Here is a 16,532-nt window from a genome sequence, read left to right as displayed (position 1 = left end):
TAAGTTTGAGGTGAGTGTGAATCATATGTTTAAAATAACATCCTATTTTTAAGACACTGGGGATATAGCATTTTAAATGAAAACCTATAGCAAATTGTTTAATATGTTGAATAATTGTAAGGGAGATTACCTTCTGATTTATCTCCTTGAGGCATAGCTTTTTAATCCAAACTTTTCTGAAAAATACCCTTATAGTACCAGAAAGTATTCCAGAAAGGAATGTATTCACGTCCTCTAAACCATACATGTAATAAGTTTCAGGGTTCCAGAAACAGTGTGGCCTGGGCTGCCTGAGTTAACAAAATGTCTAATTTTTTTCAAAATGCCTATTTCTGGGCCTCATTCTAGTACCATGAAATCAGAATGCTTGGGGAAAGGCTCTGGAATATGCCTGCTTAACAAGCTCCTTTGGTGGTTCCTAAGCTTATGGAAGTTTGGGAATCATTAACCTAGAAGATCTGGATCCCCCATCCTGTATAGTTGGCACTGATCTACAAGGTGTTCCCCCCAAATGTATGCACACTTTAATAGCGGATAGGTCAATTTTGAAAATGAAATGTATTTTAATAAACACTGCCTTTATAATTGTTCGAAGTGTGTGTAACATTTTTTGGGACACCCTGTACATGAGGTCATAGGCAGTCTGGCCCCATTGCCGGATGGCGGCGTGATTTCAGGACACGGGAAGAAAGCTGTGCCCCTTCCCCACCGGATGCTCCAATGAACGAAATTCCATAACTAGCTGTTCCCTTCACTGTAAGGCTGTTATTTCTGGGAGTGGAAGCACTTTAAATGCTTTCGGTCATTTACACCGTAGTGCAGAGGAGTAAAAAATCTCCTTTTTAGAGGAGAATGTGAATTGAAGGCTAACGGCTGATAAAGGGGGTTATAATGGAGAGAGAGGAAAGGAACTGAAGGGAAAGGCTGGAGCATCTAAAAATAACATTTATGCCTTTTAAATTTAGCCTAAACCTGGCCCAGAACGGCCTACTTTAGACTTCATTTTCTAGATGGCTTTAGAGTTGTAGAGAACTTAAAATATCGATTTTGCTACTGAGAAGAGCCAGGACAAATCAAACCGACCATTTAGATCTGGGGGTGCAAATAGATTTTATTTCCTCTGCCCAGTCTGACTGGTCACAGCTACTTGGAACTCCAGTGAGGAGTATTAGCCACAGCAGTACCCAGCTTAGTGCCAGAGAACTGATTGATTAATGATGTCTGCCTGGGTTGCGGGAGGGTGAGTGGTGACATGTGTGCTCCTTACTTGCCACCCCCAGTTTAGACAAAGCCTGTGTGGCCACAGACTGAGCCCATCAGAGCGAGTAGGGTACAGTACCTCTGGAGAGAGGAGGTAATCGAGAATGCCGTCCTCCATGCCATTCAAGGCTTCATTACTCGGAACAAAAGTGGTGTATGGTCCACCGACTCCATCTTCATCTAAGGCATGTCCCATGCCGGTTTTCTGCAATTAAGGAATAAAATTTTATATCTGCAATGACCTCAGGCAGAGTAACTCCTCAAATAATATTGATCGTCGACACACCTGCTAATTTTACGAAGGACCGGGCATAAAACATTTCCCAGAAATCCACGAAAAGTACATACCTCTAACAAAGATCGGAACTTGCTGTATCTTGGCTGTAGCATTGTCATTATGGTTTGCTAAAAGGAGACATTTTGTTTAAAAATTAGTGGAAAAAAATAAGTGGTTTAGGAAATAGACACCCTAACATTAAAAGACTGATGACAGCGTTTATGTGTGAGTGTGGACAGATAATGAAAAAGACCTGGGCACCGTTATACAAAAACTTCCTGTTGTTATTGAAACAGTAGCTCAGCCTGCACATTCTGAAACAGCGTTTAGCTGTCACCGAAGAGTCGGGGGGGATACATGCTACTGAAGGGAGACGGCCTCCTCCTTAAAGCTTGAGGGATACATCCTCACTGGTCACTGGGCAGAACTGTCAGCTGTGGCCATAAAGGAGGTCACAAGATCAAGACCTTTCCTACGCCTACTGCAGGCCTTTCTCCCTGCAGAGGTATCCTGAATTCTGTTGACAAATTATCGCATCCCCGTGGTCGGGGTCCTAGTACAAATGAAGGTCAAGTCCGTGCGGCTGGCATGCGTTTCCTTTATGGATGTGACTCGCCACGGAACAAAGGAAGATGGATTGGAGTCGAGGTCACTTGTAGCTGAAATATCTCACCTCCGTGTCGCTCGCAAACGTGGGTGCCATGTTGTCCATGGCTCTGTCGAGAATGTGCAGGAGCCCGTTGGAAGCTATTATGTTCCCCTCTATAATTTTTACCTTCCTTTTGCCTCCATAGAGTTTAAGCTTTAGTTGATTGTCCTAAAACACCAAGGGAAAATAAGATTAGTGTGGTGGCCTGGAAGGAGTGAGCACTGGACTAGAAGTCAGAAGTCCTGAGTCCTTGGGGCCTGCCATTTATTGGCTGTGTGATCTCAGGTAGGCCACTCAACCTAAAATGGGGGGGGGGGAGCGATGGCATCTGCTTGATAGACTTCACGGGGTTTTCATTAAGATCAAATGAGACAGCTTGTGAAATCACTGATGGCTAACACCACATGAAAATGTGAATCAGGCATTGCAATCTCTCCCAATAGACTGCAAGCTCCAACAGGGCAGAACTACTCAATTTGCTATAAACACATCATCTGGTTTACTGTCTGTACAGAGTAGGCGCACAATAAAACATGTCTGTTGAATAAATAACGGAAGCCAATTTCTTCTTCTTCCCATGTGGCTCCTATAAGTTACAGACTTAGTAAATACTAGTTGATTGAATAAATGAATGAATGAATGAATGAATGAATGCATGTCCTTGGGAGAAAGAAAACAACTTCCTTCCCTTTCCTTTCCTTTCCTTTTCCTTTCCTTTCCTTTCCTTTCCTTTCCTTTCCTTTCCTTTCCTTTCCTTTCCTTTCCTTTCCTTTCCTCTCCTCTCCTCTCCTCTCCTCTCCTCTCCTCTCCTCTCCTCTCCTCTCCTCTCCTCTCCTCTCCTCTCCTCTCCTCTCCTCTCCTCTCCTCTCCTCTCCTCTCCTCTCCTCTCCTCTCCTCTCCTCTCCTCTCCTCTCCTCTCCTCTCCTCTCCTCTCCTCTCCTCTCCTCTCCTCTCCTCTCCTCTCCACCCACCCTCTCACACACAGCACAACATGCTGGTTGAGTCAGGTTTTGGAGTTAGGCAGACCAGCACTTGAATCCTGGCTCTGGACATCCCTTACGGGGTCACTGTCAATCTTACCTGGAATAAATGAAGATTTACCCTAGATCCTTGCATAGAGTAAGTGCTCAATAACCTATCAGCTATTGATATTTGGTGAAACATACCTGTATAGTCCATAACGCACATACGCACTTTCTGTCGATTAACCACGTGGACCTCAGCTCAGTAAAGTCACAAAAAGAGCTACTTGTGAAAGGGGGGGGGGAGGATAGTTTTATTTAAAAAGCAAAACAGAGCTAATGGCATTAGGAAAGGTGGAGTGCCATGCAGGAGAGGGCGGGTAAACTGCAGCAATCTAAAACAAACATCATCCATTTCCTTTCACAAGAACAGTGCTGATCTGGCTTTGTGCGGATACTTCCAGGGAACAGGTTGACTCAAACTTTCTCCTTCCCGCTGGCTGGTGAATGATGGCTGCCTTGAAAAGGAATTCAGGCCCGAGCAAAATCGAGCGCCTTCTAAGCCCCTTTCTGTAGCAGTCCCCCTCCAACCTGGCCTTCCTGGCGCTGCTCTCCACTTCTTCCCCCGCAGGGAAGGTCTCCACAGGGAGCGCCAGCCCTGGGCCCTGACTTGGGGACAGCTCTGTTCTGTGAGAGACCACCAGAGAAGCCTTACCTTGTCCCCACTGAAGATTTCCCCTGACCTTCCCGTCAAGGTGTAGAATGCGTCTGTGTTATTCATACACTCGGTGCTCATCTGCCCAGCAATTATGTGGAGTTTCACGAAGTACTGAGTAGCCTTATGGTCCTTCAAAAGCTCTTGGACCTAAGAGAAGAGAGTGGTCCCTTCAGTCCCCGTCATTGGAAGGAGAAAATGAGGTTTGTGATTCATACATTGACTTGTTTAAGAAAGACATCAAAGGCCAGGCACCCTCCCTCGGCCTTGGGCTTTCTCATGCAGATGACTTTCCTTGAGCTCAGCTGCCCTGGGCCGGGCTTAAGTTAGGAGATGGAGGGCTCAGGGCACCGAGGAGTCCTCTTGAGCCCAGGAAGCAGGTGGAAGTGAAGTATGAAATCAGGTGAAAAGAGCAGGTGGGGTGGACCAATGGAGCTTTGGAACAGTAACATTAAGACTTTTGAAATCCATCAGACCAAATCTACATTTTTTGGTATATCATCAATAATCAACCAACAGAGACTTTTGAATTAACGTTGTGCAAACAGAATCTGTATATTAAACAAGAGACCACATGCAAAGTACCCAGCCCGGGGGCATGCAATATTTACCAATTCTCCCCAACAGGAGAGGAGGGGGGGCACCCCTGAAGATTAGTGGTAGGTTCATCTCAGAGAGATTAATGGTGGTGGCATATTAGGGTGAAAGAGTCTGGAACTTACTGGGTTTTTATTCAATACAGCAAAATTCATCACAGAATATCTTAGAGTAAGATAAACTGATTTTATACAAATCAGAATGTCTATTATTTACATTAAACCAAATCTAACTATTTCATACCATCATGACGGGACACCTCCACCAGGCACTGTGAGTTTCATTCCCACTGGATGACATTACCTCAGACAACAGCCGTTCACATGGAAGACTACAACTTTCTAGTTTTCCTTCTCGCAATGACCAGTTATGATTTTAAATAAATAAATACCTAGCTAATGCATCAATTCAATCCTTCCTGTAGGAAGGGAGCAGTTTGCATTCTGCAAATCTTATCACATGACTCTAACTGAGAACTTGCAGTGATTACCCTTGAAGGGCTAATGACTGGAAGGGGCATCAAGGGTCTTGAAGAGAGCTGGTAATGGTCTTCTTGCTGGACACATAAGTGCATTTACTTTGTGACAATTTGTTGAGTTGTGTACTCACAACTTGTATAGTTTCTATCAGGATGTTATATTTCACTAAAAGAAGTTTACCAAAATATTGCCATCTTTATCATCAGTAGGTTTGATTTTAAGGGGGGTTTCCTGCTTTAAATAAAAGAAGATTTAAATTTTTAAAAATTTTTTTGCATCAGCCTCTTGGTGTAGCTTTATTTTAAATACTTACATTGAATCCTTTCAGTCCCTTGTCTGTCGGCAACAGCACAGTGAATGGTCCCAGGTTACTAAGTGGCCAGGCGTAGGCTTTGTCTTAGTGGTAGAAACACACAAAGAAAACAAATGGGTCAGTGGCACATGCAGAGTAAAGTCATGCGATGGTCCTTGTGGTCCATTTAGACCCCCGGCTCAAGAGCTCCGCTGTGCTAAGTGGCATGTGCAGGCCCTTTGTCAACGGGAAGCTGTCTGAGAATGGGAGGCACCGTGATGTGGTGGCCCCCAGAGGTTTCTCAGAACGGTGTCATTTTGCCTGCAGCCATGGTCTTGGCTTCAAGGACACCCTGTGATGAGAAGTTCAGTGAAGGCCATGTCACCAAACCCCACCCAGCAGGCCCCCAGCCCTATGCCTGACTCTCTTAGCTGTCACCATCTCAGTGAACAAAGCTCTTACTCCATCTGGACCAGCTCAGAAGAGCCTCCAGCTCGGCTTACTGCTCTCCGCTCTTGCCATTTTGAATGGTTAGTCATTTTTTTTTCTTTAATCAAAGGACTCTGCCTCTTCATTTTGCAGGAGGCCCTGCAAGTTCTGTGGCTGGTCCTGTTTCTGTGCCCCTGGGGAAGCTGGAGCAGAAGATGTGCTCTGTGCTCTCACACAGGAGGCGATGTGTGTACCAGCACTTTATAAATGGGGCAGCTGAGAGGCTGACCGGACTCTGTCTAGGGAAATGTTCGAGGGCCAGGTCTGCAAAGGACACCCTGTCACTCCATTCTGCCCTCATTTGATATTTTGAGTCCTTTGAGAAGGCTCTGAGGAGACTGGAAGATCGCCCCGGAGCCCTGAGGCATGCCAGTAATGCCTGAATCCCCTTAGGATGCCTCGGAAAGAACAGGACATTTATGCAGGGTGTACTGTCTCAGGGGCTTCTTCACTCTCTATGCCCAGTAATATCTGTCAACCTTGTTTCATACCTGAAGGACCCATAAGGTCAAGGGAGAGAGGCTGGCCTCCACAGTCATATTAGTAGTTGCCTTGTCTCAGTGTTGCAGACCTGTTAATCTATGGTGACCTCAGGACCCTGTCCTCAGCTCTCTGCCTCTTAATGTTGCATTGCTGGGTCTCCTGGCACCAACTCCCATCTCCTTGGAAACAGCTGCGCGTCCTTTCCCTCCCACCTGCGTGGCCCCTTCCTAGAAGCTGATCCCAACCGACAAGACTTGCCTAGCCTGCCCATTCTTTGTGAATGATTGTGTCTTGCAGTTGCCCTTGCCTGAAAGCTGGCTGCCCTTTATGTGGAATTTGCCCCCGTAGCTGCATACCCAGGAGCGAGATGAAAGAAGTCAGCCTCCCTTGCCATTTCCCTCCGGGTTCAGTGTTTAATTCTCTGAGCCGCTCCATGATGTTTCCATAACACGCCGAGCCATCGCCCACGTAACCTTTCTGGCAAGTGCATCTACAGAGAGGGTGAAAACACAGGGTCTTAGAGCCTTTGAGTGGTGCGACCCTGCAGCCAACTCCTTATCTAGATCCTTGTTTGCAACAGTGGGAGATACTCTCCCAGCCTCACTTTTTAGCTCAGGTGTGATTGGCTCTAGGCAGCCTTGTCTGACCTCCTGACTCTCCCTTGACAGGAGCATACTGGCCCTACCTCCATCACAACCCCTCTCGCCAAAATGACCTCTTGAGGCGCTGTCTCCTCTCTGGGTGGGAGGCTCTCCTAGGGCCTGGATCCCACCTGGGACAGGGCCCAACTGCTGAACTGATTGTTTTCTAAGAACCTTGAATTGAGAGGGCTATAAAGACAATAACAGCTAACTTGTCCTTTAGTCCTTTGAGCGTCTCACATGCTGGAGATGGAACTGGAAACAAATAATTTATAGCAACAGGATAAGGCCACTTAATTCCCTAAGTCCCTCTTATTTTACCTATGAAATAAGTTTAATAAAACCTTTAGGACTGTCAGTAGAAGAGGTAATGCATGAAAAACAGCTGGCACAGTGACAGATTCATAGAAAAAGCTCAACACTTGGACGATGGTGATGATGATAATGTTGATGACAATGATGGTGATGGTGATGGAGATAGTGGTGATAACAGCAGTCACGTGGAAGGGCTGGGATATAGCGGGACAAATCCATAAACAGATAACGTAAGCTCCATAGTAAGCGTCATGGTAGAAGCTTGAATAGGACACTTTGGGACAGGGGAGAGGAAGTGACTATTTTGCCTGGAGAAATATGGAGCAGGCTCCAGGAGAAAGTAACATTGAAGATAATTCTAGGAGTATACATACGAGTTTCCCAGCCAGACACGTCTATTGATTGAGTTACCAGGGTTTTTATAGAGCTGTCACTCTCAACCAGGGGCAATTTTGCCCTGCAGGGGACATTTGACAATATCTAGAGATGTTTTTGGTTGTCACAACCAGCGTGAAGGTGCTACTGGCATCTGGTTGATAGAAGTCAGGGATGCTGCTAAACTGCCTACAATACACGGCACAGCACCTGCTACAAGGAGTTACCTGGCCCCAAATGCTAGTAGCGCTGAGGTTGAGAAACTTTGTTATAAGAGATCACTAAGGTAGATCTAACCATGAAACAATAATCTATTTAATACAATGGAATAACAGTTTCCTACTTAATCATCAGCTTTCTCTGCGAGTACTGTGCCACGAGATGATGAATTTAAGGCCAAGAGGGGCACTGAAAGTGAAACATCGGTCATTGTTGAAAATTAATCCTTCCCTAAGTTACATAAGTTTTATTTGAGGACAACTGTTGCTAGCTAGACAAGTAACCTTTGCAAACTACTAAGTATGTTTCTCTCTAAAAGTTCCCTAAGTTGTTAGGAGGCCAATGATCTGCTTTGTGTAAAGTGCCTCGATTGGTTTTCCTAAGAATGGCAGGAGAGCTGTATTTCAGTGGCCTTGGTGCTGGATGGAATGTATGAAATATAAATACTTTTTATTTTTATTTAAAATCTCGGTCCAAAGTCTGAGACTCCATGAGGTCATTTTCTGACTTAAATGTTCTCATTCGGGCTGTGGCAGGTCCACAGCATTGCCTGTTTTGTAAATTGGTTCTTTATTAGGTATAAAGGTCTCCTGCTGTCTTAAAGCTTTAAAACACCCCTAAGCCAAACCCTTGGGCACTATTGATGGGAACGCAGACTGGTGCAGCCACTGTGGAAAACTGTATGGAGGGTCCTCAAAAAAATTAAAAATGGAATTGCCTTATGACCCAGTGATTCCACTTTTGAGCATATATCCAAAGAAACCCAAAACACTAATTCAAAAGAACATATGCACCCCTATGTTCATTGCAGCAGCATTTACAATAGCCAAGCTATGGAAACAGCCCAAGTGCTCATCCATAGACGAGTGGATAAAAAGCTGTGGGACATTTACACAATGGAATATTACTTAGCCATAAAAAAGAACAAAATCTTGCCATTTGCAACAGCATAGATGGACCTAGAGGGTATTATGGTAAGTTAAATAAGTCACTCAGAGAAAGACAAATACCATATGATTTCACTTATATGTGGAATCTAAAGACCAATATAAATGAACAAATGAAACAGAAACAGTCTCATATACACAGAGAACAGGGTGTTGTGGGGCTGGATGAAAAGGTGAAAGGATTGAGAAGTACAAATTGGTAGTTATGGCGTAGTCATGGGGATGTAAAGTACAGCATAGGGAATATAGTGAATAATATTCTAATAACTATGTGTGGTGACAGGTGGGTACTGGAAATATCAGGGTGAACACTTTGAAAAGTATATGATTGTCTAACCACTGTGCTGTATACCTGAAGCTAATACAAAATAATATTGAATGCAAACTATAATTGAAAAATTAAAAAAATTGTGAGAATTCTAGCTTCTTTAAATACATACATACATACATAAATACAAACACCTATAACTGTGGGTGGGAAGTTACATAACCTGTCTGAGGTTGCCCCACTGGAGAATGGCGGAGCCCCCATTTGGACCCATTCTCCTTTATTGGGTATTCTTCTGTAGCTGATACAGTATGACTTTTAATATTCTGCATAAACTGATTGCCATATTGAGGAGGTGCAAACAAAAGAAATCTTTATCCTGGGTGAAGTAAAGTACCCGGATTACTGATGGCACCGTATTTTATCAAAGTACCTTAGCCAGCCTTTAACCTAGGCCTCTTTCCTGCTGAAGACAGGCCATTTGGCGGGGGTGGGGGTGGTGGGGGTGGGGGCGGGGGTGGGGATCAAGGAGGCTTGTGACACACATACCCCTAAAACCCATTGTTAGTTCCACTGACACTCCAAACAAAAGTTTCAATGCAATTTCTATCATTCTAATGTTCAGTTTCAGGTTTCAATTTTATCTTCTCGAACCCAAAGGAAAGAAAGTGTTTAGTGTATTCTACTAAAGCCTTCTCAGAGGACGCTTGACAGTGTGTGAACTGGCATGTTTGGTTGTCAGTGTTCCCAGGATCTGTGTTTTAAAAGGGGACGAGCCTGAGCACTACGTGTGTTGGGTGCGTGTGTGCCTGTCCGCATGGCTGGGATGTGCTTGTGTGTGCACACACGTGCGTGGAGTGATTTCCACGTGTCAGGGTTCTGCTCAGAGAGTGATGAATGTAATCTCATGAAATCCTCATGAGAGCCCTGGTCCTCCCCCTTTTATGACAGAGAAAACTTCAACTCAGACAGGTTAAAGTAAGTGGCCGAGCTGAGGTCTGAACCCACGGTGAGCTCAGGTTTACTTATTTGCCCAGACAGGACGTGATGGCCACAAAACTTCTCTGGGCCAATGCACACATTCAGAACCCAGCTATGAAAGGAATGAGCTCCCAAGAAGACAGAGGGGTTCTGGAACCACAGAAACTCTTCTGTAATTCCGTGGTTCAGTGTGTTTTACGGTCCTGAGCTCGCAGTGGCAGTCAGAGTCCTTCTCAGATGCTGATGACGATGAGAATGGAAAGTGGTGTCAAGATAGAAGCCTCGTTCTGGGAGTCAAGACACTTGGGTTCTAGCCTCAGCTCAGCCACTAATAACAACATGGTAACAGCTGTATAGCAGTTTCCAGAACATTCTCTCATGTCATCTTCACAACAACCTTGTAAAGTAGTTATCCCTGTGCTCATTTTATACACAGAGAAACTGAAGCCAGAGAGATGGTGTCGCTTTCCCAAGGTCATGCGGCCGATAGATAGAAGGGCAGGGGCTTAAACTCAGGTCTTTCAACTCCAAACACCACCCTCTCCCCACCCCGAGAGCTGCCCCTGCTTCAGAAATTTCCACACAAATACCCTGACTCCCAGTAAACCCCTTCTTTCCTCAGTAAACCAGGGGTCCAGGAAACACCGCCGGTGTTCATTCCCTCTCCCCGGTGTTGTTTTGCGCAGCTAACAAGCAATATTTCACAGATGAGGAAACAGGCACATACATTAGCGGTCAGGCCCCGGAGGGGCAGCGTTTGTTTTCCCAGTGGCCGTGGCTTCCTCCCCCCCTTGACCACCTCGTGCAGGTCAGCAGGCCGCTCAGCCTTTCAGACCGTTCTGATGGCCTGTACAAAGGAAACCATTTTTGAATGACTCGCCCATTAAACAAAGATTTTCTAAGTACCTACTGTGCTCCTTGCATTGTGCTAAGGGGGGGCGGGGGATGGATCTAGGCAGAATAAGACATTCCCGCCCTTCGAGGAACTTACAGCCTTGACTGGCCCCCATGGCCCCCACGTTCACCCCTTGGAAAGGACACGGTGGTGGACTTGCAACGACTTACTTGGTCCGGCCTGGAGCTACGGTGGAGCAGTTTGCATTCCTGGGACAGGGGTTGTTAGATTTGCAGACGTCGGTCACGCTGCACCCCACGCCGGGCACGAAGCCGTGGTAATGTTCCTTACACTCACAGTGAGACTTCGGGGGGCGGGGGGAGAAAAACAAAGGGTTCTAGTTAGTCACTGACACGACACTTCTTAAATTCTTATCTTTATTCTGCCATAAAACCCAACTTGCGGCAGGTCCGAAGTGTGGGCTTAAACTAGAACTTTGTCAAGGCGCCTGAAATGGGAAACCCCGAGCCTACATCTGGTCTGTTTGGAAACTCACAGGCCCTGGTGGGGGTTTATTCTCAGCTTCCTCGTTCGCTAACCCTGGGCCTCGCTGGCCCCTGACTCCTGATTTTAGAGCCTGTGGCTGAGGAGAGAGAGGCTCAGACGGGAAGGATCATTGCTCTGGAAGCCTGGCTCCCAGCAACTAAGACTCAAGCGACATTGGGCAGTGTCTTGGAGACTTTTGATTTTCACAGTGGGACAGGGGGTGGGATCACTAGAGGTCAGGGATGATCCTAAACATCCTACAATGCTCAGGGCAGCCCCCCCCACAAAGAATTATCTATCCCCAAACGTTATTAATCTCGAGGTTGAGGATCCCTGCCCCGGAATAATGAAAAAACTGAATGCACTGCTTCTGTGTGGGCAACAGAGGGTTTTGAAGACCGGAAAATCTGCCTTGGGACTATTTTAAAGAGAAATATATTTTTAAGAAATATATATATATTTCAATATATCTTTATTGATTTCAGACAGAGGAAAGGAGAGGGAGGGAGAGAGAAAGAAACATCAATGATGAGAATCATTGATCGAGCCCACAACCCGGGCATGTGCCCTGACCGGGAATCAAACCCCGATCGCCTGGGTCCCAGGTTGACCCTCAACCGCTGAGCCACGCCCGGCTGGGTGAGACAAAGTATATTTTTAACCCTACCCCCAAGGTCCTGGACCTTGATTCAGGGTGTAACAGGACTTTGCCCACAGGGGACCTCATTTAGAGAACAGAGTTGAGCCCTTTGAATTATTTCTTGCAGACCTCAGAAATTGACAGCAGAAACGTTGCGTGATATGTTCTTTTTCCTAGGAGATGAGATTGGGCAGATTCTGTGCAGGGAACGCCAGGAGCATTCCTGTGGGGTGCTGAGTAGACGGCCGGGGACCCATCACTGTGTGAGTTCCCACCCAGGCAGCAAATAGCCTTGTGTGGGGGTGGATTTCCTGCACTGAACTCAATGTGCCCTTCTGGGTGCCGGAGGCACCGCTAAATATTTGATGGATGGATGGATGAGATATTAGGAAAAGGGTTCTTTTAATTGGATTCCTCAGCAAAGGTCTCCTGGCCAGGCTGACTTTTACCAGTCAAGGTCATGATGTGATGTAGAGGGTCAGGGCCTCACCCCTGAGTCTTCTCTCTGCTCCCCGCAATCAGTCAGTGCTGCCTGGCATTTTATCAGTGTTCATCTCATTGCGACAGAATATTTTTGGTTCTAAGAGTCCTCCCTTGAAAAGAAACCAGAGAGACTGGAGGATTGCGGGTGAAAGTCAGTTACACAGTCACCCAAGACTTGGCTCACAGTTCATTTGTGAATCTACTTTGAGTTGTGTATATATTTGTCAATTGCCACATAGGACTAGGGTAGAAGAGCATGTAGGACAATGACGTGTGGACTGGGGAGCTTGGAAATTGTGAGTGCAGAGGACAGACTGGGGAGGGGACTCGCTGAGGTCATCCCTGAGCACGCGCAGGTCTGTCTGGAGAGGAAGCCCAGTTGGTCATTGAAAGGGAGCACTGGGAGGGCACAGAAGACAGACCATGCCTGTGGCCCGTCTTGCCTTCAGTGGGTTGTCCTACTTCTACTCGCACCAGTCCCGTGCCTCAGCAGCTCACCTGTCCAGGCCCATCGTATTTGCACACCGTAGACTTTGTAGGGCAGCCTCCAAAGTTCACTTGGCAGGGGTCAACTGGCAAGCACACTCGGCCATCCCCGTGGTAGCCCTCCTGGCAGGTACAACTGTGCTGATTTGGTCCCAGGGACGTGCAATTAGCATGAGGGTGGCAGACGTTTTGCGAACATGGATTGAGGGCTTGAGAGGCAATGACAAAATACGAGGTGGTTACCACACCCGGGAGGGAGGAAGAAAACTGAACTGTGAAGGGACTGCCAGTCACAGCTCATCGAAGCTGCGTGGGCAACCCCGCAATTTTAAGAGGAGTAATAAACATTTTGTCTTACCCTACCCGAGCACCCCCACCTACCAAACAGATTTCCGTACGGCCATCAGAGATTATAGCTACAAATATTGTGCTGCTATGTTACTATACCATGGGCTATGTGGATTTAAATAGAAAAGATCATGAAAGAAAGCATTCAGGCTAATGGAATTCATAATGTGCACTGGGCTCTGTTCTAAGCATTTGTCAAACATGAACTCAGTTAATTCTTACAATCCTCCAGAGTAAGTACCATTATTATCTCCATTTGATAGATAGGAAAATGGAGACACAGGGAGGTTAAAGAATTTGTCCAGGGTCATGTCGTCAGGAATAGGCGGATCTGGGGTGTGAAGGCTGCAGTTTCGTGATGAGCATTTTGCTTAGAACTGTTTATATACTTCGTTCAGTGACATAGAGAGAATCAGAAGTGGCCATTGCATTAAAATTAGGGAGGTTGTGAGCTTCTTTTTTTCCTATTGAGTAACTAATTCCAACTAATAAGCCAGCAGGACCTAAATTCTACTCACGCTCGCAGTGCTTGCCGTCGCTTTTGTAATTGGGGAGGCATTTGCATTCTAGCTTCGTTTCGTCTTCTCCGGAAAGTGAGCATCTGGAGTTTTCTGGGCAGAGCAAGGCTGCACATTCAGGGATAGCTGCAAAGGAAGGTTGTGGAGGTAACTGCATGAGCAGAAAAACCAGTTCTAAAAAACTCAACAAAAGCAATATTCCCTATTATTAAAAAGGTTACAAAATTTGGGGAGAGATAACATAAGAATTTACATGCATATATGCATAACCCATGGGACACAGACAATTGTGTGTGAAGGCCTGGGGGAGGGGATCAATGGAGGGAAAAAAGGGACATCTGTAATACTTTCAACAATAAAGAGAAATTTAAAAAAAACAAAAACCCTGAATGCATAAAGTAAAAAATAACTGTCTTTTTATTCTCACTATTCCATCCCACTCCTAAAGTAACCAATGTCAACAGGCAATATCATATATTTATTTATAAATTTATGTGATTTTTAAAGCCAAATGGAATCCTGTTAAAATATTTAGAAACTTGTTTTTTAATTTGACAGTATTAAGGAGGACTTTAAGGATATACTTTAATCTCTAATAACTGCATAGTATTTTACAATATCGAGGGGACATAGATAGTTGTTAAAAACTAGAAAGAGTCTGGCATATTAGCCAATGTGCAAAGGTAGTTGAGCTGATTCAGTTTCATGGATGATGCTGGTAGAAGATATGAAACTCTCGGGTCAGAGATGGAGGACAGTTTATTACTCATATGAAGAGCAGTAGCCAGAGTGCCAGCATTTTTGCATCAGGTCTTCCAAGCCCCAGTTCCCACAAGGCAATGCAAAGAGTCCCAGATGGAGACCTGAATGTACAGTGGATTTCATTACAAGGAAGGAGCTCTTACCTTAGGGAACATAAGGTGTTTTTGTAATAGGCAATGTATTAGTTAGGGCGCAGGCAAGAGACAAAAAGACCAATAATTCGAACAGGGAAAATTTTAGTGTAAAGAATTATGAACAGTGAATTAAAATAATGGTAAATTCCTTGTGAGAGTTAAAAAGAACTCTAAAGAATAAAGAAATAGTAGAGATATAAAGAGCAACCACTGCCTTTGGGTTGAGGTAAGCACCCAAGGTAAGCCCGCCTCCCTCCTGGGCTGAGCTCCAGATGCCACTGGAAAAGGCATGGCCTTGGGCACTGGATGGGGGAGAGGCCAGGTTTGCCGGAAATCTTCCCTCTAGGGAACAATCCACAGGGAAGTGCCAAGAGTCAGGACTCACTTGGTGTCTGGGGAAGCTGCTTGGACTAGGAGCTGAGAGACACTCTCAGATGTGTGGTGGACTTCTGGGCTTGGCTGGGGCCAGGGAGGCCTCAGGGGCCAGCTCTGTGGGATGACGGTGGGGTGGCCAGCTTCCAATGGCCAGTCCTGTGGAGCCTTGGTGTGCACAGGTTTGAGGAGAGGGTGTGAAGAACAGCATGTCCCTGGGCTGGGCAGTGACCTGCTCTGCCTAAAATTCAGATTCCTGTGCCTATTTGACCTGGTGTGGCGTTGAGGACACTAGCGGTACTCACGCTTGTCGCAGTTGGGGCCGGTGTATGCAGAGTAGCACTCACAGGTCCCGTTGCCGTCTATCCCGCTGTGGCACACCCCATGCACACAGTTGCACACTGCAGACAGTAAACAGGGGTTTTTCAGTACCTGATACGTATAGACATCTTCTAAAGATTCTGGGCGGACAATGCTTTCAGATGGTGTTTATTGAGAATCTGCATGATGAGGCAGGAAATCTGCAGGTATGATGCCTACATCACGGGGTTTCTATAGACACATCTGCTTAAAAAAACCTAACCAAACACTGGAAAAGCAAAGATGAAGAAGGTTTAAAGTATTCCAAACATTGAATAAGCCATCAGATCCTTTGTAGTGTTAGGTATGTATCTTACTTTGGTCCCCTGCTGTTCATCTCCACTAGAACTGTCCTTGTTTAGGTCCTCACCATATTTTGCTGGGACTATTGCAGTAGCAAATTAACTGAACTCACCATTCAATTTCTCATCTCTCCAGTTCATCCATTTTATTTGATCAGTAATGATATCATGGTGACTATCTCCAAAATATCTCAGTGACTCCCCATTGCTAAGCATACGAGATCTAAATTCCTCTGGCAAAAAGACTTTCTCCAATCTGACTCCAACCTCTTTAATTTTTCATTTTCATCTCCTGTCACTTTATTCTAGACGTCTTAGGCTTTTAGCACATGGGACGGCTCAATAGTTGACCTTCCTTCCTCAAAACATGCACTGAGCATCTACTATGTTCAGAGTGCTGTGCTCAGGATTAATGACCCAAACAAAGTCTCTGCCCTCAAAGAGCTCACAGTGTAAAGGCGCAAGAAAGTTGCCAATCACAATGCGGGTGGTAAGTGCCACGATGGGATAGGTCGATGGCAATGAGAATTGTCAGGGAAGCGGCGGATGGGGCTGGCCTAGGGAAGACCGTGCCAGGTGGAAGAAGCAGGACCCGCACCCTGCGCTGTGACATTTCCATGCTTTTGCCTCCGCTGTGCTCCCTCCCACATGCCAGCGGAAATCCTCCTTACCCCCGAAGACCAAGCAAAGCCCCCACCTCTGTGGCGCCATCTGAGAGGCCCCAAAGCAGAATCCGTACTCTGGGGCCAGCAGCACTTTCTCTGTACTGTGTCCACGATCACATCTGACTGCAAATA

At 45.9% G+C, this 16,532-nt stretch overlaps 1 protein-coding gene across 1 annotated transcript in view; it reads right to left on the bottom strand.

The window, feature by feature from the left end:
* Window positions 1–16,532, bottom strand: part of STAB2 (stabilin 2) — a 116,164-nt gene that overhangs the window by 83,515 nt on the left and 16,117 nt on the right. Inside the window, exons 6-15 of the mRNA XM_081127683.1 lie at window positions 15,379–15,474; window positions 13,806–13,931; window positions 12,952–13,148; window positions 11,015–11,148; window positions 6,560–6,693; window positions 5,253–5,335; window positions 3,864–4,013; window positions 2,211–2,354; window positions 1,609–1,665; window positions 1,340–1,465 (exon numbers count right to left, since the gene is read on the bottom strand). Of these exons, the coding sequence (XP_080983809.1) occupies window positions 1,340–1,465; window positions 1,609–1,665; window positions 2,211–2,354; window positions 3,864–4,013; window positions 5,253–5,335; window positions 6,560–6,693; window positions 11,015–11,148; window positions 12,952–13,148; window positions 13,806–13,931; window positions 15,379–15,474 (1,247 nt within the window). The remainder of the gene's footprint in view (window positions 1–1,339; window positions 1,466–1,608; window positions 1,666–2,210; window positions 2,355–3,863; window positions 4,014–5,252; window positions 5,336–6,559; window positions 6,694–11,014; window positions 11,149–12,951; window positions 13,149–13,805; window positions 13,932–15,378; window positions 15,475–16,532) is intronic.

Source organism: Miniopterus schreibersii (assembly GCF_964146895.1).
Source record: "Miniopterus schreibersii genome assembly, chromosome: 2".
NCBI lineage: Eukaryota > Metazoa > Chordata > Mammalia > Chiroptera > Miniopteridae > Miniopterus > Miniopterus schreibersii.
The sequence above is the reverse complement of the archived record's forward strand: the minus strand, read 5'-3'. Positions and strand labels throughout refer to the sequence as shown.